We start from the raw sequence: 18,167 nt of genomic DNA on the forward strand, positions 1-18,167 counted from the left end.
TTTCTTTTCTTTTTTCTTTTTTTCGGAGCTGGGGACCGAACCCAGGGCCTTGCGCTTGCTAGGCAAGCGCTCTACCACTGAGCTAAATCCCCAACCCCCTTGGCTCTCTTTTTTAAAACATAAAACATACCATTGGTGCACTCTACATCTGTTTTGAATTATATGCATCCCGTAGAGCTTTGCTTCTCTCACCGCATCTGCCCGTCCACGGTCTTCACTACAACATGAAAAGAGCAGCCATATACTTGAGAGCCACGGAGATGACTCAGTGGTTAAGGTCACTTATTGCTTCTGAGGAAGACCAGAGTTCAGTTTTTACCACTCAAGTCAGATGGCTCAATACGACCTCTAACTCTAGCTCCTGCAGATTCAACAACCTCTTCTGGCTTCTGAGGGTAGCCCCTTCTGAGGGTAGTCTGTTCATGTGTATAGACAGACAAATAAACGTCTGCAGCCACTGTCAAACCACGTCATAACACATGGTAGAGCTCGGCAAGGTGACTCAGGCCTGCAATTTTACCATTTGGGAGGTGGCAGGAGACTTGGATGTTCTGAGCCATCCTCGACCATGCAGTAAGTCTGAGGTCAGCCTGGGCTACATAAAACTATGCTATAAATTACAACGAAGAAAACCCAAACAAAGAAAAAATTCTGCTTAAAGAAAAAAAAAGCTGGGGTTGGGGATTTAGCTCAGTGGTAGAGCGCTTGCCTAGCAAGCGCAAGGCCCTGGGTTCGGTCCCCAGCTCTGGAAAAAAAAAAAAAAAAAAAAAAAGCTACTATATCAGTAATTCTAAGGATAAAGCTAGGTGTGGGGTGAACTATATTTTATATCCAGGAAGTATCTATGAACTCCTTTGAAATGGTAGTTTCAGAGTTTGTGTGTCCCTGTATGTGTGTGTGTTACCACTAAGTTTAGAACGGAACTATAAATGGCAACAGACCAATCTGCATTGCTTCATGTTCTCGTCTTCCTTTCTAGTTAGACTGCAGGCTCTTTGAGGATTAGTTGGGATAATGTGCTTAATGTCTGTTATAGCATTTAACACAGATCTGCGCTCTCGTTATTATATAAGCACAAGGCCATCCAGTTCAGTTAAAGTGTGCCTTGTAAAAATGAGCAAATAAATGCCTTTGTAGAATGCTGAAAATCCTTCAAATTAGAGACATGGATAGTACCAAAGATACTGAGAGGCACCATTTGACGCTTGCTGGTCCTGCTGGAAGTACCATGTCATGATCCAAGCCCTAGGGCAACGCACCAAGAATCCATCTCCCTCTCACATGCCAGGGCTCTGGATGAGCAGAAGTCTGCATGACAGGGAGGAGGCACAGAACTCGGACTACTTTAAACAATAGAAAGAACTACCCGATTGTGATGATAGTTATGGAAGATGACTTAGAAGGGAAAATAATCTCAACAAAAAGGTTATAAATCGGGTTGGGGATTTAGCTCAGTGGTAGAGCGCTTGCCTAGGAAGCGCAAGGCCCTGGGTTCGGTCCCCAGCTCCGAAAAAAAGAACCAAAAAAAAAGGTTATAAATCAAACAAAGAGAGAATGAGAAGTGCTAACTCTCTGACACCTCTCACTCTTTTCGGCCACACTAAGGAATATGGTGTTTCAGCATGAACCAGGCATAGCTGCAATAAACAGTTCCTTTAGTCTCTCTACTGGTTCCTGGGCAGCTGGAGAAAGCAACAGGGCCCTGCTATTGAGAAAATGAGGCACAGAGCAGACGCAGGTGCAGAATGGCAGGTGTGTGGGGACCGACTGAGATTATGCAGCTGCACTTTCAACAGAAGTGAGCACTACTGATAAGAAAGATGGTGGAGAGCACACAGACTGGGGCTGAGGCAATGGAGCGCTCCAATGTAGGGAGGGGTGGGCATTATGAGGCCGTGAAGCAAATAGCAAAGAACTGCAGGTCATCCTCTCATCTAAAACTAATATAAGACGGAGATGAAGGCACACGCTACTGCGAGACGCATAACAATGGTGTGCAGTGAAGGGAGAGGAGAGAGGAGGGATGCGCTCACAGAGGACAGAGGGGAGGAGCTGTTGTTGCAGATAAGCAGATGCTCACATCAGGACCAAAGGAGTGCTGGTGCTAGGTAGAAACACATGGTCATCAGGAAGAAAAGAGGATCAACATAGCAGACTTCTATTTGCCTTAGCGTCACTGGCTCTAAGTCCATCACACGATGGCTCCCATGGACACTGTTGGTGAATACTCTCAGATTCAGGTAATTCTTACATGGGGCTCACTCTTCAAATGTAGCTTTGCTTTTGCAACTACTTATCTAAATCATCTATGTACTTTGAATTCTTGAATTTATCATAATAAACTTGATATGGTATGTTGTCTAACAGACATAAGGCAGTTAAAGAATTGATTACACTACTTTTTTAAAACTACATTGAATTACTTATTATGCAGGAGGATTGACAGCTAGTTCTCTCCCTTCTTTCTAACATGTGGGTCCCAGGGAATCAAATCCGGCTGATCAGGCTTGGTAGCAAGCACGTTTACCCTGAGCCATCTCACCAGCCCAGTTAGAGGAAAATGCAATGTGTCTTTTGAGATGAGTGAAAAGCAACACACATTTAGCACAGGTTTTTAGAAAATGCTTTTCCAGTGTAAGCAATGCTGACTTGAACCGGCTGGCATCCTCTGGAGAGTCAGCTCTCTGACCCTGATGCAAAAGCAGAAGGAATGGGAAGTAATCCTTCTCAATTTCTGGGTCCAAAGCAGGAGGGGGAACAGAGGCAGCTCAGGATGAAAGAGAGATTCACGAGGGAGGTTACCAGCAGTTGAGAAGCCAAGACGCTGGCGAGTGAAAGCTGTGAAGTGGATTCTCGAGCAGCCACAAACCCGAGCATTGGTGGGTCAGTGCTTAATTACTCAGATTATCAGCCTTCGAGGGGATTGCTAAGGATGATAACCAAGCAGGCTAGGGATACGCCTAATATAATCTCAGCTCGCAGACAGCTCTGCCACCTGCCATTGCAGAGGGGCTGAATCAGCAAGCATCATGGCATCCTGCTTATGTTCACATTAATCAGGTGATGGCTACTGAGCCACAATAGAACTACAGAGCCGACAACTGTGTATGAAGGAGTCCAGCGTCAAGAGGAAGAAAAAAGTCAAGCATGCAGAGAAATTTAAGCTTGTCTGCTTCATGCTTGTTCTCTTTGCTTATAACCATGGTTACAATTGCTAGAGTAATGAAGATTAAATCTGCCATAAAAGGTCACGTAATGGGACTTGCTTTACAGTGGTTAGAGCTGTTTACACTGTGTTCCTCAATCAGTTATCACTCCACCGTTACGGTTTATTTCAGATTAAAATCATATTCACTATCTGATGGTCTTCAAATGCATGCACATTTTCTGGAAGGTCCCAGAAGGTAGCTCAGAAGACAGGAAGAAGGCAAACAATGCACAACTCTGTGAAGGGCCCAGCTGCATGCACTGAGGAACAGTGACTGTGATCAGACGTCCAGAAAGGCAAGTCCGGAACAATGTCCTCTGAAGGAATACAATCATCACAGACTAATGACTGCAGGAGATATTATGTAAGACGTGCTTATTACCAGCTTATTATCTGACCACGACAGGCGGAACTCTCTACAAACCTGGCACCTAGGGGAGCAAGTAGAGCGAAGGGGCTCCAACTTCCCCATTCCCCTCGGTCACCAGTGAGCCCCCACAGCTGACACCAGAACCAGGGGAGGGGAAGGAGGAAAAGAGGATGGAGGGAGTGAGCAGATCCTCTTAATATCCTAAAGGAGAAAACTCACTGGAAATGGAGGCATTATACAGCTCTCCAGAAGTGGCCATTTGTGCTGCCTTAAATGCAGATTGATTACTGCTATTTGGATGTTGAGTGCATCATCTTTTCTGAAGAAAGGGAAAAAGCTAAATTTCCTCACACTCAGCTGTGTCTTCAAATCACTTCCCCACGCCAGCTCTTTTAATGCATTTTCCTGTTATCATATCCACTTGCAATAGCTGATCTACCCTGCTCCCCAACACTGAACCCCTCCCCCGAATCTCCACCACGTGCTGAAGCCAATTAGCAACCTCATGACTGTAACACCAAACTGCAATCCAAAAATAGGGTGAGGGTGGGGGGATGCCATCTCCAGAGTTAAAGGAAAGGAAGCCAGAAGGCTGCTTCAGAGAAAGGCCACTTTCCATTCTCAGTGCTGGTTTCCAACCTGCTCTGGCATGAGGTAACACACCTGGTGAAGAGACCAGACAAGCATTCATCTACTTCTGCTTTCTATGATGCTCAAGCGAAAAGCCAGAAGTACCTTGGTGTTATAGAGACTGGAGGATAATCAGGGAAGAGAAAGCTGTTTTTAACACTGTTCAGTAGTTCCAGTTTTATTCAAAGAGAATTTTCACTTGTTGAGGTCATTAGATTCAAAGTGAGAAATTTTGGTTTATTTAAAGCTGTACCATTAAACTATTGAGAACGTAAGAACAGAGGCTGAACAAAAATGACGAATTTCAAGGAGACACTCATGGGAAAATTTAATAGAAATGAGAGATGGAATAGAAAAAGATGTAAGGCAAACAGTGCTAATAACAAGTAGGATGAAAAAGAAGAGCTAAGAAAACAGGCGAGAAAGGCAAAGAAATAGGGAAAGTATTATCTAGATGTACTAATCTAGATATTTAATTATTTAACGCCTACCCTTCTAGGACTGCATGCTTTGTAGAGTTCAATCTATTCTCCTTTCTTGTTCACCACTATTATTCTCATTGCCTGTAACCCGAGAGAGAGAGAGAGAGAGAGAGAGAGAGAGAGAGAGAGAGAGAGAGAGAAGAAATGGATGCTAAACCATCATATGCAAAATAAACAACTGTTCTTAACAAGCTCTGCTTTCTTGAAGCTTGGCTGAACCCATGTCATCTATACCTTGTGTGCCGTCTAGTTCTGTGTGTTAACTAGACACAGGCTAGAACCATCACAGAAGAAATGCATTGAGGAAATGTGTCCTTGAGATCCAGCGGTAAGGCATTTTCTTAACTAGTGATCACTAGGGGAGGGTCCAGCCCATTGTGAGTGGTACCATCCCTGGGCTGGTTGTCCTGGATTCTGTGAGAAAGCAGGCTGAGCAAGCCAGGGGGAGCAAGTCAGTAAGCAGCACCCCTCTATGGCCTCTGCATCAGCTTCTGCCTCCAGGTTCTAGACCTGCTTGAGTTCCAGTCCTGACTTCCTCCAATGATGGACTATGATTTGTAAGTGTAAGCCCAATAAACCCATTCCTCTCCATCTTGATTTGGTCTTGGTGTTTTTGTTGCAGCAATAGAAACCCTAACTAAGACAACTTGTAACAGAACATAGCAGTTCTAACATTTCAAAGTACACAAATATTTGCAGGGAACACACATTTAAACTCCACACTATACAGTGATGAAACTTGTTGCTTTTTCAGCTCAAGATCTTTAACAAATTGGAAATATGTCATACAAGTCCACTGACTTCTTTCATTCACTAAGTCATAAAGTGTTACATTGCTGTTTATTTACTCTGTGTGTGTGTGTGTGCAGGGCATTTCCTGTTTCTGTGCTGCATAGCTGCATAGCTGCATACTCCAGGCCAGGTGGCCCTGGGGCTTTTGGGTGATTCCCCCTTCCATCTCCTATCTCAGGCAGGAGTGCTGGGATACAGACATCTCCATCGCATCAGGCTTTTAAAATTTGGGATCCAAGAACTCAACTTGTGCCTTTAAGCTTGCCCAGCAAGAGTTCACCCGCTGAGTCATCACACTGGCTGTCTTGTCTTGTCTTGTCTGTTGAGGACTGGTCCTGACCTTAGCTCCTGTCCTGACTTCCTCCAATGATGGACCATGATCTGGAAGTGTAAGTCCAATAAATCCTTTCCTCTCCAACTTGACTGTGGTCACGGTATGCATACTAGACATGGGCTCTATCTCTGAGCTAAAAGGTGCATCCTCCTGTTCATGGATCCAGCCAATGGATGCTAATACAGCTAAAGATACAGCATGTAAGGCGTCACCATCTTTTTGTTTTCAAAGGCATGAGTTTTTCCTATTCCTTGAGAGTTGACAGAAAACTTTCTTCTGTGTAAGAACACCAGGATAGCAGCTCTGACTGAGCATGTATAGAACAAGGTTATTTCTCTCCCAGTGGCCATGAAAATGGTGGCAAGACCAACATGACCTCTAACCCTAACTCAGCAGGAGTCACCTGATGAGAGTTGTATCCATTATAACATTACTCACTGATATTGGCCTAGCAAAATCAACAAAAAGTCATCAACAAGCACATAGTCTCTGAACAGACTCTGACAGAAATGCTTGTATAGTTTCCTGAGTTTCAGGTAGAAAGGCCGACAGTGGAAGGACTGCCAATCATACTGAGAAAAGCGAGAGGCTGATGCCTATGGGCTTTGGAGACTGGGGATACAGAATTCAGCAAGGCAGGAGCACTTGTTTTTGTTGTTCTAAAGAGAGAGTTTGCTCAATCAGAAAAATGAGTTCTTGAGGGAGCTACACAATGCAGAGAGGAGTGCAGGTTTGTGCTTGCCTCTCAGAGACTAAGGACAGCACCAGTTTTCCAAGACTGCAGAGTGCCACAAAGAAACAGAATATACATGAAAAGGTAAGAGAATGGCTGCCCATTTCTCTCGAGATAACACTAACTTCATTTTGTATGTCCAGAACAAATCTAAATTCATTTAAATCTGCTCAGGTGCTAGATTACTCAGTACAAGTGTTTTTCCACAGTCAAGCTGGGGTATCAATTTCTTTTTTGAATATATAAATCCTACCCTGAAATCACAAAAACTGAGATGAAAAAGTACCTTAACTGAGCAAAGTCCTAACTTCCTTGTTTTATTCATTTTTTGTAATATGCTACAAATGCTAAGAGATTCCAGAAATAATTAAAATGGTAGATTGTAAGCTATGTATAGCAGTGCACACCTTCAGTCTGAGCACCTGAGACAGAAGCAGGCAGATGTGTGTGAATTTGAAACCATCCTGGTCTACACAATGAGTTCCAGGTCAGCCAGGACTCCACAGTGGGACACCTTTAAAAAAAAAAAAAAGAAAGAAAAAAGAAAGAAAGTAGAAGAAAAAAAAAGAGCTTTTTCTTCCGCTGTTCTTTATTTTGTGAACTAAGATCTTATTGTGTAGGCCAGGCTGGCTTTGAACTCCCATTCCTCCTGCCTACTGGGACTACAGTTTTGTTACAGTTTAGAACAAACAAAGTTGGATAGTACAAAAGAGAACACACACACACACACACACACACACACACACACACACACCAATGTCATTCCCATTTGTACAAACCCAAAGAAAGCAGGACACCAGCCAGGCTTCGCTCAGACTTCAGACATTTCTTCAATGTGAGTAACAAGTTCAGCAAACACCCAGTGGGAAGGTAGGTGTGGTGGTCATAACCAGCACTCAATGGATGGAAAGCAAGCTGAGCTTCTGGCAGCCCTGGGGTAGTCTGAAGCCTATGTTACAACGTTAACAAGAAAAGCCCACAGTAATGGAGTCTACCACCACGATGAAAATGCTGGCCTTTCTAAAATCAAACCGGATGTGTTATAGCAAATACAGGGGATGGGATATGTGACATTTTATAGCATTTTCAGAAAAAAAGAAAAAAAAAGTTGAGGGAGGGGCTTGGAAATACTTCAAAAGGAGGTAAGGGGCATTTCCTCCAGGAGTGAGAGGCTCTGGTAAAACCTCCTCCATACTAGCAAACTAACCTGGGAACTAAATATTTAAAATATGCAGATAAGAAAAGATATGGGCTGCTTCCTAGAGAGGGGCCCATGAGGAAAAACAGGGAAATAAATTCAAGGGTGTCACAGTGAACCATGGGTCAGGTGCACCTAAATTCTTTTTGTAAAAAATTCAAAGGACAAGAAACTTGGATCTGTCAGAACCTGAGACAAAAATCAAGGGTTTCTCAATGGAGCCCAGGAGAGAAACAAGGCCTGAGAGAACCCCAGGAAATGCTAAAACCTTATCTTGGCAGGACACAAGGTAATGAGGGAGGAAGTGGCTGATGACAGACACCTGAGCTAGAAAGGCAGGCTGCCTTTGGGGAATTAACAGGCTTATTCATTCTTTAAACAAAGGGTTGAGGCTGTCTCTAGATGGGCCAGGCATTTGAGGCTTTATGGGGGTTGCCTACAAGCAGACAGGTAGCTAAATACAGCTCGTTAAAGGGTCAGGAAGCTGAAGAGGAAGCAAAGGAGAGCTTGTTTCAAGCAGGCAACCTTGAACACAACTGGCGGGCTGACTGCAGAGGAGTATCCATCCTACTTCCCCTTCCTCTCTCCTGCATGCCCAGTGAGTGCATAAACACCATTCCTGGAGCTCCTACCAGATAACCTGAGATGGTAGGGTCTGCAGAGCTAAGAGAAAGCTCATCAACTCCTAGGCAGGCAGCTGTGCTGACCCCAGAAGTCAGACAAGTTAACAGGCTGCCCTTTTACCAAAGCTTACAATGCTTCTCTAAAAGGATTAATGGCCAAGCAGTGCACTGGAAAGTAAAGTCAATGGAGGAGCACAGCTGTGCCACTGCTGATCAGAGCAGCGATAAGCGGAGAAAAGAGGTAACCAAGGTCAGGGGCTGGGAAATCTGAGGCAATCGACACCATTGTGGGGAGAGACTCATCACAAGGACAGCCTTGTACCAACCTGAGGAGCTTCAGCATGAATGACTGACAGGAATGCAGCAGATGTTACTAATTTGGCCTTTGCTAAAGCCTTAGCTATAGTAGCTCAAGAAAATTTCCTTGGGAAATTAATTCAAATTGGCTTGGTTCAGTACACAGTCACTGAAGATTAAAAAGTGGCTAAAGGAATGATAAACAAAAGACAGTCCATGTTGCGAGAGACTTGGGGTCAACACCAAAGCCTTTCTTGTTGAGGGGTTCTATTCATGGCCCAGAAAGGGAGTAAACAACTCACTAATGAAATCTGCAGAGGACATTAAGCTGGGAAGTGCAAAAACCTAATCAACTGGGCACCAAATCACACAGCAGAGTGCAACTGGAAATGCAAAGCTAATCCATCCAGGGGGAACAGCCCTAAACCTGGGGAATAGTCAACAGACAGGCCCGATGCAGGACAGGCAGCATGTACTTAAGAGCTCTGACAAGCTGTGCGGGACAGAGGCAAGGATGGGGACACACAAGCTGGTGTGTGTGACAAAGGGTGAACTGTAGGCAAACTTTATAAAACAATGTCAGCAAGTACACAGTTGGGGACAGACTGGCTAGATCATTTGCAAAACAAGTCTTCTCTACAGGAGAAATCTTTTCAAATAGCTATAAAACCACCACACTACTTAGCAGTAATCCTAATCTCTGGACTCTCACTTCACCTGACTAGGGGTTAGCAAGGAGATGGCCTTGGGCCAACATCCCAGGGATCACTGACAATTGTGCTCCAAAGGAAAACCTACTCTAGCTCATCTCGGCTGTTTCTCATAATACTTTACAGGGCCTGTATTGCCGTTGGGCATGCGTTTGGGCCCTGGGGAAGTGGTTAATTTCTCTCCATTTACTCACCAGCAACAGTGCAAGGACTCAGAAGCCAATTTTTCCACCATCAGCCTGAAAGCCACGGCTTAACACAATTATCTCTAGGCAAGGCAACTCACTGCTTTAGCAAGCAAGCACATACTTCAGCTCAGACTCTGCACTAAAGAGGCTTGTTTTCTTCTTTTTAAAATTGGATATTTTATGTATTTACATTTCACGTTATCCCCCTTGCCCCCCTCCCAACCTCCCCCTGCTTCCATGAGGATGCTCCCCTCCTCCCAACCACCTACCCACTCCCAACTCAACACCCTGGCATTCCCCTACACTGGGGAAACAAGCCTTCACAGGACGAAGGGCTTCTCCTATTGATGCCAGACAATGCCATCCTCTGCTACATATGCAGCTGGAGCCATGAGCCATGGGTCTGTCCATGTGTACTCTTTGGTTGGTGGTTTAGTCCCTAGGAGCTCTTGGGGGTCTGGTTGGTTGATAGTGTTGTTCTTCCTATGGGGTTGCAAACCCCTTCAATTCCTTCAATCCTTTCTCTAACTCCTTCACTGGGGTCCCTGTCGTCTCCAAATTTCTTTATATATGCATACTCATTAAACAACACTCATGGCAATCTTCATACTATGCCTGTTTCTAACAGTCCCTTTTCTGAGCTCCTCAGCAGATTATGTCCACACACACCTGCCTGTTAGAATTAAGTGATTCAGAATTAAGTGGTTCTTTGCAGTATGATGGAACTAGACCTGGAGACAGGGGTTACACATCCCACTGCTCTGCTGGGTGATCCTGACTCTGTGATGCCTCACTCGTTCTTCAAATTGCATCAAATCACAAGGGCCAAGCTGCCCATCAGCCTGCCCCATGAATTCCATCAGCTGGTGAAGCTGTTTCCTGGAGAGTAACCTGTGTGGTGTGAAGGAAGGCGTATCCAGATTTCCATCATGGGGGTTTTGAGCACATTGTACTCTTATAACACTGGAAGGGAGAGAAAACCATCTATCTTTGATAGATACCAATTTTTGAATCTATATCACATGATTACTGCATTACTGTTATTTGAGACAGAGTCTACTTATAGCCAAAGCTGGCTTGGAAGCTGCTGTGAAGCCTAGGCTGGAACTCAAGATTTTCTTGCCTCAACCTACCATGTGCCGAAATAAAAGGCCCAGGTGCCTTGCTTTTTAATGGTTACTAATAAGCATTATATCAAAGGTCTGTAACAACCCCTTCCTAGACAGGACAACCGAGAAAAGCCCACAAGAAAGAATCGGAAAAGTCCCATCAGCCTGAGAGGCTGACCTCTCCACTGACGTTCTATAGTATTCTATCAGTCAGGATGTGACATAGTGTACAGGTACATATTGGATATTATGACAATGTTCTGGGCTAAAGAGCAAGAGAAATGATGGCAGTTACAAGGCGAGAAACCAAAATTAGGTAATAAGTGCCCAACTCAAGCCTTCTCTAATGGAATGCACAATCTCACAGTGACCAAGCCTCTAGAACTAATAGGTCCTAGTGACCACCGCAGAACAGCTGAGTGAGCCGAACCCATACAGTCACCGACACAATGGAGAGATTTGTGGGTCTACATGGACTGCTGAGCATCTGTTCAGCTTTAGTTCAGTTCTTACAACTTTTCAAGAATTTGGAAAACCATGGGACTAAGAGCACCACTGACCAGTCTCTCAGAATAGGATCCAGGAGGCATGTCCATGGCAGCAAACCCAGCCGAGCACTATGCTTTCCACTGGGGTAACCAGCCATAGGGATGAAGGACAAAAAAAGGAAAATGTCACGGGGCTTCTCAATGCTCTCCTGCTAGCTGTCAGAAGTGTTTTAAACCAAAACTCATTTCCTAATAAATGTTTTCACTTCCTTTGTACACAACAAAAGGTCTAGAGGTGATAAATGTGAAAGGAGGGAAGAGGAGGGAAGGGAGGGTGTGGGGGAGGCCTCTGAAGGAAAGGCACTGAGCCAAAGGCACTGCACACATATGCCAGGCTCCCCTGAGAGTCCCAGGAACGGTGGCAATCATCATGCATGGTTATCAGACATGACATGCTCACCCCCACGTTTCCTTCCTTTTATAATGACAACACAGGGCGGCCACGTTCTATATGCTGCTGATTGGGGTGGAGGAACCTAAGTATGCTTAATCACGGTTAGGCAGAAACTTCAAAGAATTTCTTTCTTTCTTCTTGTCCACTGGCCAAAGCTGGAAGAGAGAAAGGATCCAGACTCTATCTGCATCTTATTTCCAATCTGCTCTGTCAAGAAGAGGCGAGGCAGTGACACAGAAGAAAGTGCTGCTATGGGTCCCAATATGTGTAGCAATTTCACAACTTACCTGGCCTCTGCAGCCAGCAGCTCATCATAGTGTGAAGATCTCTGGTCATCATCCTGCCGGTATCTGATCACTGTGGCTAGGCCTTTGCTGACAAGGGCCTCAGCAATGTTTCTGCAACAGAAGAGATAGGTCAATTAACACTGGGGCTACAGATGGGGCTCAGTCAACAGAAATAACAACAGTTAGCACCTGGAGGTCACAATGCTTTCTGGCAGGAGGAGGGAGAGGCTGAGGATGTTAAGCTGGAATCCAAATAAAACCAAACAACAAAAATCCCCAACTCAGCATTTTTCTTGTTAGTAGCATCAGATGCTACATCAATCCACACACAAAACCAGCAGTAACTATCTGTAAAAAGCCCACATTAGGCTGGGCTATTTACAGAATGGTATAAACAAGCTACTACCCTCAAGAAAAGTCTGCTCTAAAATACCGGCACACAAGATAAAAAACGAGCACATAAAAGCATGACCTACATTTCCCAGGCTCCTTCCCAGCCTATCTGAAAGCTAGACGATGCCTACTTGTACTTCCAGTGTTACAAACACTGGTGTAACACGATATTCAACATGCCTCTCTTCTCACAGCTCCAGACAGAAGATCTTCCTCGGTAAGTGGGCTTGGAGAAGAGCCAGCAATGAACTGGGGAGAAGGAAACGCAGAAAAAGGGCATTTTGGTGGGGGGTGGGGAGTGGGCAACAAAAAGCATTCCCCCCCCTCCAAACCAGGAACAGAGGAGGAGGAACAAAACCAGAGGTAACCAGTTTTCAAGTGGTCCAACTGACTATATTCAACAACATTGCAATTGACTACAGACCTCAGATCTGCCTTCAAGTTATTCTTACAAACACTCTGCCCACTACAGAATGAGACACACCCTTTTAGATTATGTCCAATTTACTACCCTAAAAATAATGCATAGGGAATGACTAAGGCTGCTCTTTTCATGGTTTCTCCCAGCCTGGAAAGAGAACTTTGATATGAAAAGCCAACTGAAAAAAATTAACGATATCAATTTTTTGGAAAGTAAGAGACATGATATTATTGAGGGAGAGTGGTTGTTATATCTTTCTTTGTGTCTGTCATAATTACACCAAAGGCCCCACTCATACCATCTGGTTTGCTGCCCTTTAGGGAAAGGGTACAGTAAGCAATAGGCTACTGTGCCATATGCTGTGATTTAGTACTGCTTGAAAATGTAGTTAACTCCTAGCACACTGGTGAGCCTCAGTAAGTCATAGTATGAGGTCGCTGGCAGCTCACCTATGCAGTATCTGTTTAAAGCAGTAAGGATTCTATTCATCTAAAACCTAGGAGAACAGAAAGCAACACAAAATATGGAGGTAAAGAAAGGAGGGAAAGGTGTCATGGCTGATTCTGCTCTCATTACATGCCCCTCTGCTGCCTGTTTATCTACTGCCAGCACGATATTAATATCTCCAAACTGCCATGGAATTAGCACTTCTTAAAATCCACTCCCACAAAGAGGCTGCTCTGCTGGCCACCCTGTCCCCTGAGTCACTGTGTAAGTGTGCTGGCAAATGCTGTCATTATCAGAGTTGTGTTTGGCAGCACAGAGAAAGCAACAGCCACAAATCAGCAGATGTAGATGTTGATTCATGGTGAGGATTTTAGCTAAGGTTGTCACCAAGGAGCCCCTACTAGGGCAGGAGAGTGGCTACACCCACCAAAGAGCTGTCAAGCTAGAAGGCTAGGGAGTGGCTCGCAAGACAACTCTACTTTTGACAGGCTGAGATGTCTTGGTGATTTTAAATGCCAAAAGAATAAAGAAATGTTTGTTACCACATTTTGAATTACTGAGCACTGACATTTTACATTCAATGCATGAGGTCTAGAGGAGAAGGCTGCAATGGCAGAGCAAGTAAGGAAATTTTCATAAGAACAAGCCCCACTATGAAAATCTAGAGAATACTAAGCAAAACAGCACAAATATTTAATGATCCAATCCCATTAATGCACTCAAATTAATTTCCAGAATTACTGAGTACCTGCCAGGCCAACGGAGACCAAGGGTCCAATCCTTCCCGATTTATCATCTTTGCCCTCCCCGTTCCATCAGCGAACGTTTACAAACCAATTTAAGCCTGCCACAGGACTTCCTGAGGCCTTAAGATCCCCAGCCCATTCCACGCTGCTACTCTGTTCCTTTCCCTGTCCCCAAAGCTCTACAGCTCTTAGCTTATTTCCTAATCACAGATCCCCTGAAGGAACAGTTGCCAGTGCGCAGCAGTAGGAGAGCAGAGACAGGAAGGAGCAACAATCTCCTCACTGAGCGTTTACTACACTCCAGGCCTGTGACGGTCACATGTGCTTCTTCTTGGTGAGGAAGCACCATGCAATCACAGTACTAAGTCCCCGCCCCTCTGCCCTGACTGTGTGCTCCGAGTGTGCAGAGCTCATGGCTCTCTTGCACGACCCTTTGAAACAAGGTGCAGAGCAAGTTTCTATGGTGGAATTATATTTAGAATCCTAAGAAAATTTAAAGTGGAAAAATTACACCAAGTTAGTTTTAAAACACCCAGAAAATTAAGAATCTCTTAAAAGCATAAGAACATCGCCTGGTCATTTTGTAAATACAGTGCTGGAATTCTAAAAGGATTCTCCTAGCCAAATTTGCCTAGCACAGAAAAAAAGGACAAGAGGTTTTGCAAGCTTTCTCTACCTTTTCTGTCTCTTTTCCATGATCTGAAACCACAACTGGAAAAACCAGCGGAAGAGAGCACAGATAGAGTTAGTCTAGATCTAGTATTTGACTGGCTGCTAGCAAAAGGCTAGGAAGATGTTCTGGCAATGACAGCACAGAACCGAATGTGAGTGCGCTCGCTAATCAGGTGCCCAAGCAAATAGAGAACATGTAAAGCACATTCCATGACATTATCTCGCTTTCTTGAGTGTGTCAGTAATTCCACCACAATTACATGTCTGGTGAATGGCTCATTCAGATTCAGCACATAAAAGGAGATCTAACATGGCCTTGGCCGTCTATCATTACATCGCCTCCTTCTGTATTAGCTAGAAAGAAAATTAATGCTGGGATTGAAGTGCTTTTCCGAACTGAAGACATTAGGGCTCTCTCTATTAAACATGACCTGTTGTCATAAGTCAGAGTCAGGTGTTTATAGAAACCCATGGCCTGGGGTCGCACACAGGTGTTCACCAAGTGTCTACAATAACGGGCACCTTCCTCCACAACTCCGTTCCCCACTGCATGCAGGTTATAGCAAGCCTGAGTTCCATCTAGAAGACAATTCCAAACCATCAGGCCTGGATTCCTCAAATGTGGACAAAGGTGCGTTAAACCCAGGAAAGAGAGTGAGAATATTTAAAAAATAGAATTTTAAGTACGCAAAACTCTAAGCATTGGAGCATATGTTTGTCTCCCTTTCCCACTGCCTCCCTACACCTCAATACTGAAAGGAATAGAAAAATATATTGATGAGCAAGTTAACTGTCTACAATTGGATGTCTTCACAACGTATGTGTATAATTCACAAGTCTACAAAGTTCCAAAGAAATTGTATGTATTGTACAAAGAAGACACACTTCTCCCTACACCAGCTGGGAACATCGCCCAGTATGTTTAAGTGAGGTTATTTTCCTATATTCCCAAGTAAGCAAAATCAAGTTATTACCAGACAGACACATTGCTACCATCTAATCCAGAGACCAACTGTCCTAATGGAATACGTACAAGGAAAAGGACCTACAGTGCTATCTCAGCACTAAGATCATCCCGTGGATGCCTGACACTCAAGCCAGCACTCAGGCTAAGAAGCAGCTAGTCCTCTGCATCACAGTTCCACATCTGCTACTTAACTTAGAGTGACATTTTTCTCATCATTCTTCTCTAAACAATATGACTTAGGAAGTATTTACACTGGTTTAATAGTATAAGTAATCTGGGGAAATTTAAAGGATATCGCATAAGTAACATGCAAACACTATGACATTTTACGTAAAGGTACACTTCCCAACAATTGATTGCCCGTGGATATTAAGGAATTTAGGGTATAATGTATGTTTTTGATTTTTCACCCTTTACTTACACAGATGTACCTATGATGAAGTTTAATTTATAGAATAGTACAATAGATACCATAAAAATAAAATAAATGATTAAGAATACATTGTAATAAAAGCTAAGTTAATGTAGTGTCTTAACATGCTCCTTTATGTTTTCACATGTCTTACTTTATAAGAAGCACTTGTAACCTCAAGCCTTTTGGGGCATGGGGGGCATGCTAGGACAGAAGACTGCAGTATTTGAAGGCAGTCTGGCCTAAAGTATGAGAGCATCTCAAAAGAACCTTGTTGTAGCTTTTCGTCCACAGATCTGAATTGCCAGCACCACTGTTATCAGGATTTGCAGGAGCTAATAAGTCAAATTAATAATTACTTAAAAGCAAACATACAGCAATACCACAACATTCAACTTGAAAATCAAGAAACCTACAAAGTGCCAGTTGAATAGGGAGGTAGCATATGTAATACACACAGACTGGTCAGAGACAACTCACACTGTAAACATCATGGAGCAGGTGAGATTTCTTATGACTCAGAACAGTGCCTGATCAAACACTTACAAATGAGTACTCCCGGATTTAGATGTGTAGTGATTTTGGACTGCGGTTGAGCATAAATAGCGGCTACTATAGGTAAAAACGGCTATTGTAATTCAGAATCAGGTGCTCCATCAAGGCTCTGCATCTCTCTAACAGAACCATCTCTATCTTTGACAACACGGAGCTGAATTTTGTTTGTTTTGGAGATAGTCTTGGCTAGCCTGGAACTCACAAGCCTGCCTCTGCTTCCCAGAGTTTAGGATTAAAGGTGTGTACCACCACGCCCCATAGAATCAAGATTTTTAAAGAGGATATAGGCCAGTTGTTTTGCCTTGTCTGTTCCTTTGTAATGAGACAAGTAGTGGAGATAACACAGTGGTGGTAATGTATTTGATCCACTTGGTTAGAATAGTATTTGCAAGAGTCTCTACTGTAAGTTACTCTTCTTTTCTGTATTAATAGGCAGTTTGAAGATGCACTGTGAACTATATAATTTTATCCTTCATCAAACTCCCAAGTTATTCACTAAGTTGGTTCTTAGTGTCAACTCATAGGATCTTATTTTATATAGCTAAAATCTGCTGCTATTGTTCTTTGTTTTGGTGTTAAATTGTTCCCAACTTGGAAATAAAGACATGCTGGCTTCAATCCCCTTGGACAGGACTGCTATCAGTGTTTGAGCATTTCCTTTCTTATAGGATGACATCTCTCAGGCTAATCTTGTGCATCTTCTCTAGCTCTGCGATTAGCATTTATCTAAGGAGCCCACACTTACAACCTATTATTTCTACATAAATTTATTGAAAACCATATGTGGCAGATATGAAAACATGGCTCTTAGATTTCTGACCATAGGAAGCATAACTGACTGGCAATCAAACTACCGTGTCCTAAAAGCCACCATTGTTTATTTTGTTTTGTATTTAACTGTTGTTATATGGCTGTTTCCCATCAGTTGCTACTAGCCAGTAACAGCCCAGAAGAGACATTGGGGCACCTCTACCACTGAGAGATACGGGACTCCTCTGACATTAGTTTGGACTTGAGGACGCTCTTAGTCAGCTGTAACAGAATGCCTAAGACGGGAAAATTTACAAAGAAGAGACTGCTATCTGGCTCTCGGTCCATGATGCTAAGAAGCCCAAGACTGTGGTGCTTGTGTCCGTCCCGGTCCTTCATGCTGAGATTAGAACACTAAGTTGTCACTTTTAAAGAACCAATTCTGGTGAAAACTAACCAGTTCTAAGAAAACTATTAATCAAAGGCTCTATCTTTATGATTCAATCACCTCTTATGAGGCCCTCTTAGCAAGAATGTTGTACTGGGAAACAGATTCCCAATAAGTAAATATAGAAGGAGACATTCAATCCACAGCAGAACGGAGTCACTACCAGACTTGAAAACACTCTTTACTGCTGTCCCACAGTTTGGGCTCCCCTCATTCAACCCTCTTCCTTTTCCTCCCAGGATCAAACACACACATTCCTCCCAGGAAGTGTTTGTTCCTGTTCCCACAGCCTCTCACTGCTTCCTTTCCATTCTCCTCCAGAAGAGATTCAAGTGTCTCAAAAGCCTGGTCCTTCTTGGCATCTGCTTCTTGGGGAAGTTGTACCAAAACAACAGGATATAACACAAGTACCTACACAGCCTTCCTCCTTTCCATACCTTTAACTCTCCTCAT

General features: G+C 43.7%; 1 protein-coding gene across 1 annotated transcript in view; it reads right to left on the reverse strand.

The window, feature by feature from the left end:
- Window positions 1-18,167, reverse strand: part of Snd1 (staphylococcal nuclease and tudor domain containing 1) — a 396,722-nt gene that overhangs the window by 173,293 nt on the left and 205,262 nt on the right. The window contains exon 13 of the mRNA XM_032906855.1: window positions 11,904-12,014. Within this exon, the coding sequence (XP_032762746.1) occupies window positions 11,904-12,014 (111 nt within the window). The remainder of the gene's footprint in view (window positions 1-11,903; window positions 12,015-18,167) is intronic.

This window comes from Rattus rattus, chromosome 6, assembly GCF_011064425.1.
Source record: "Rattus rattus isolate New Zealand chromosome 6, Rrattus_CSIRO_v1, whole genome shotgun sequence".
Classification (NCBI taxonomy): domain Eukaryota; kingdom Metazoa; phylum Chordata; class Mammalia; order Rodentia; family Muridae; genus Rattus; species Rattus rattus.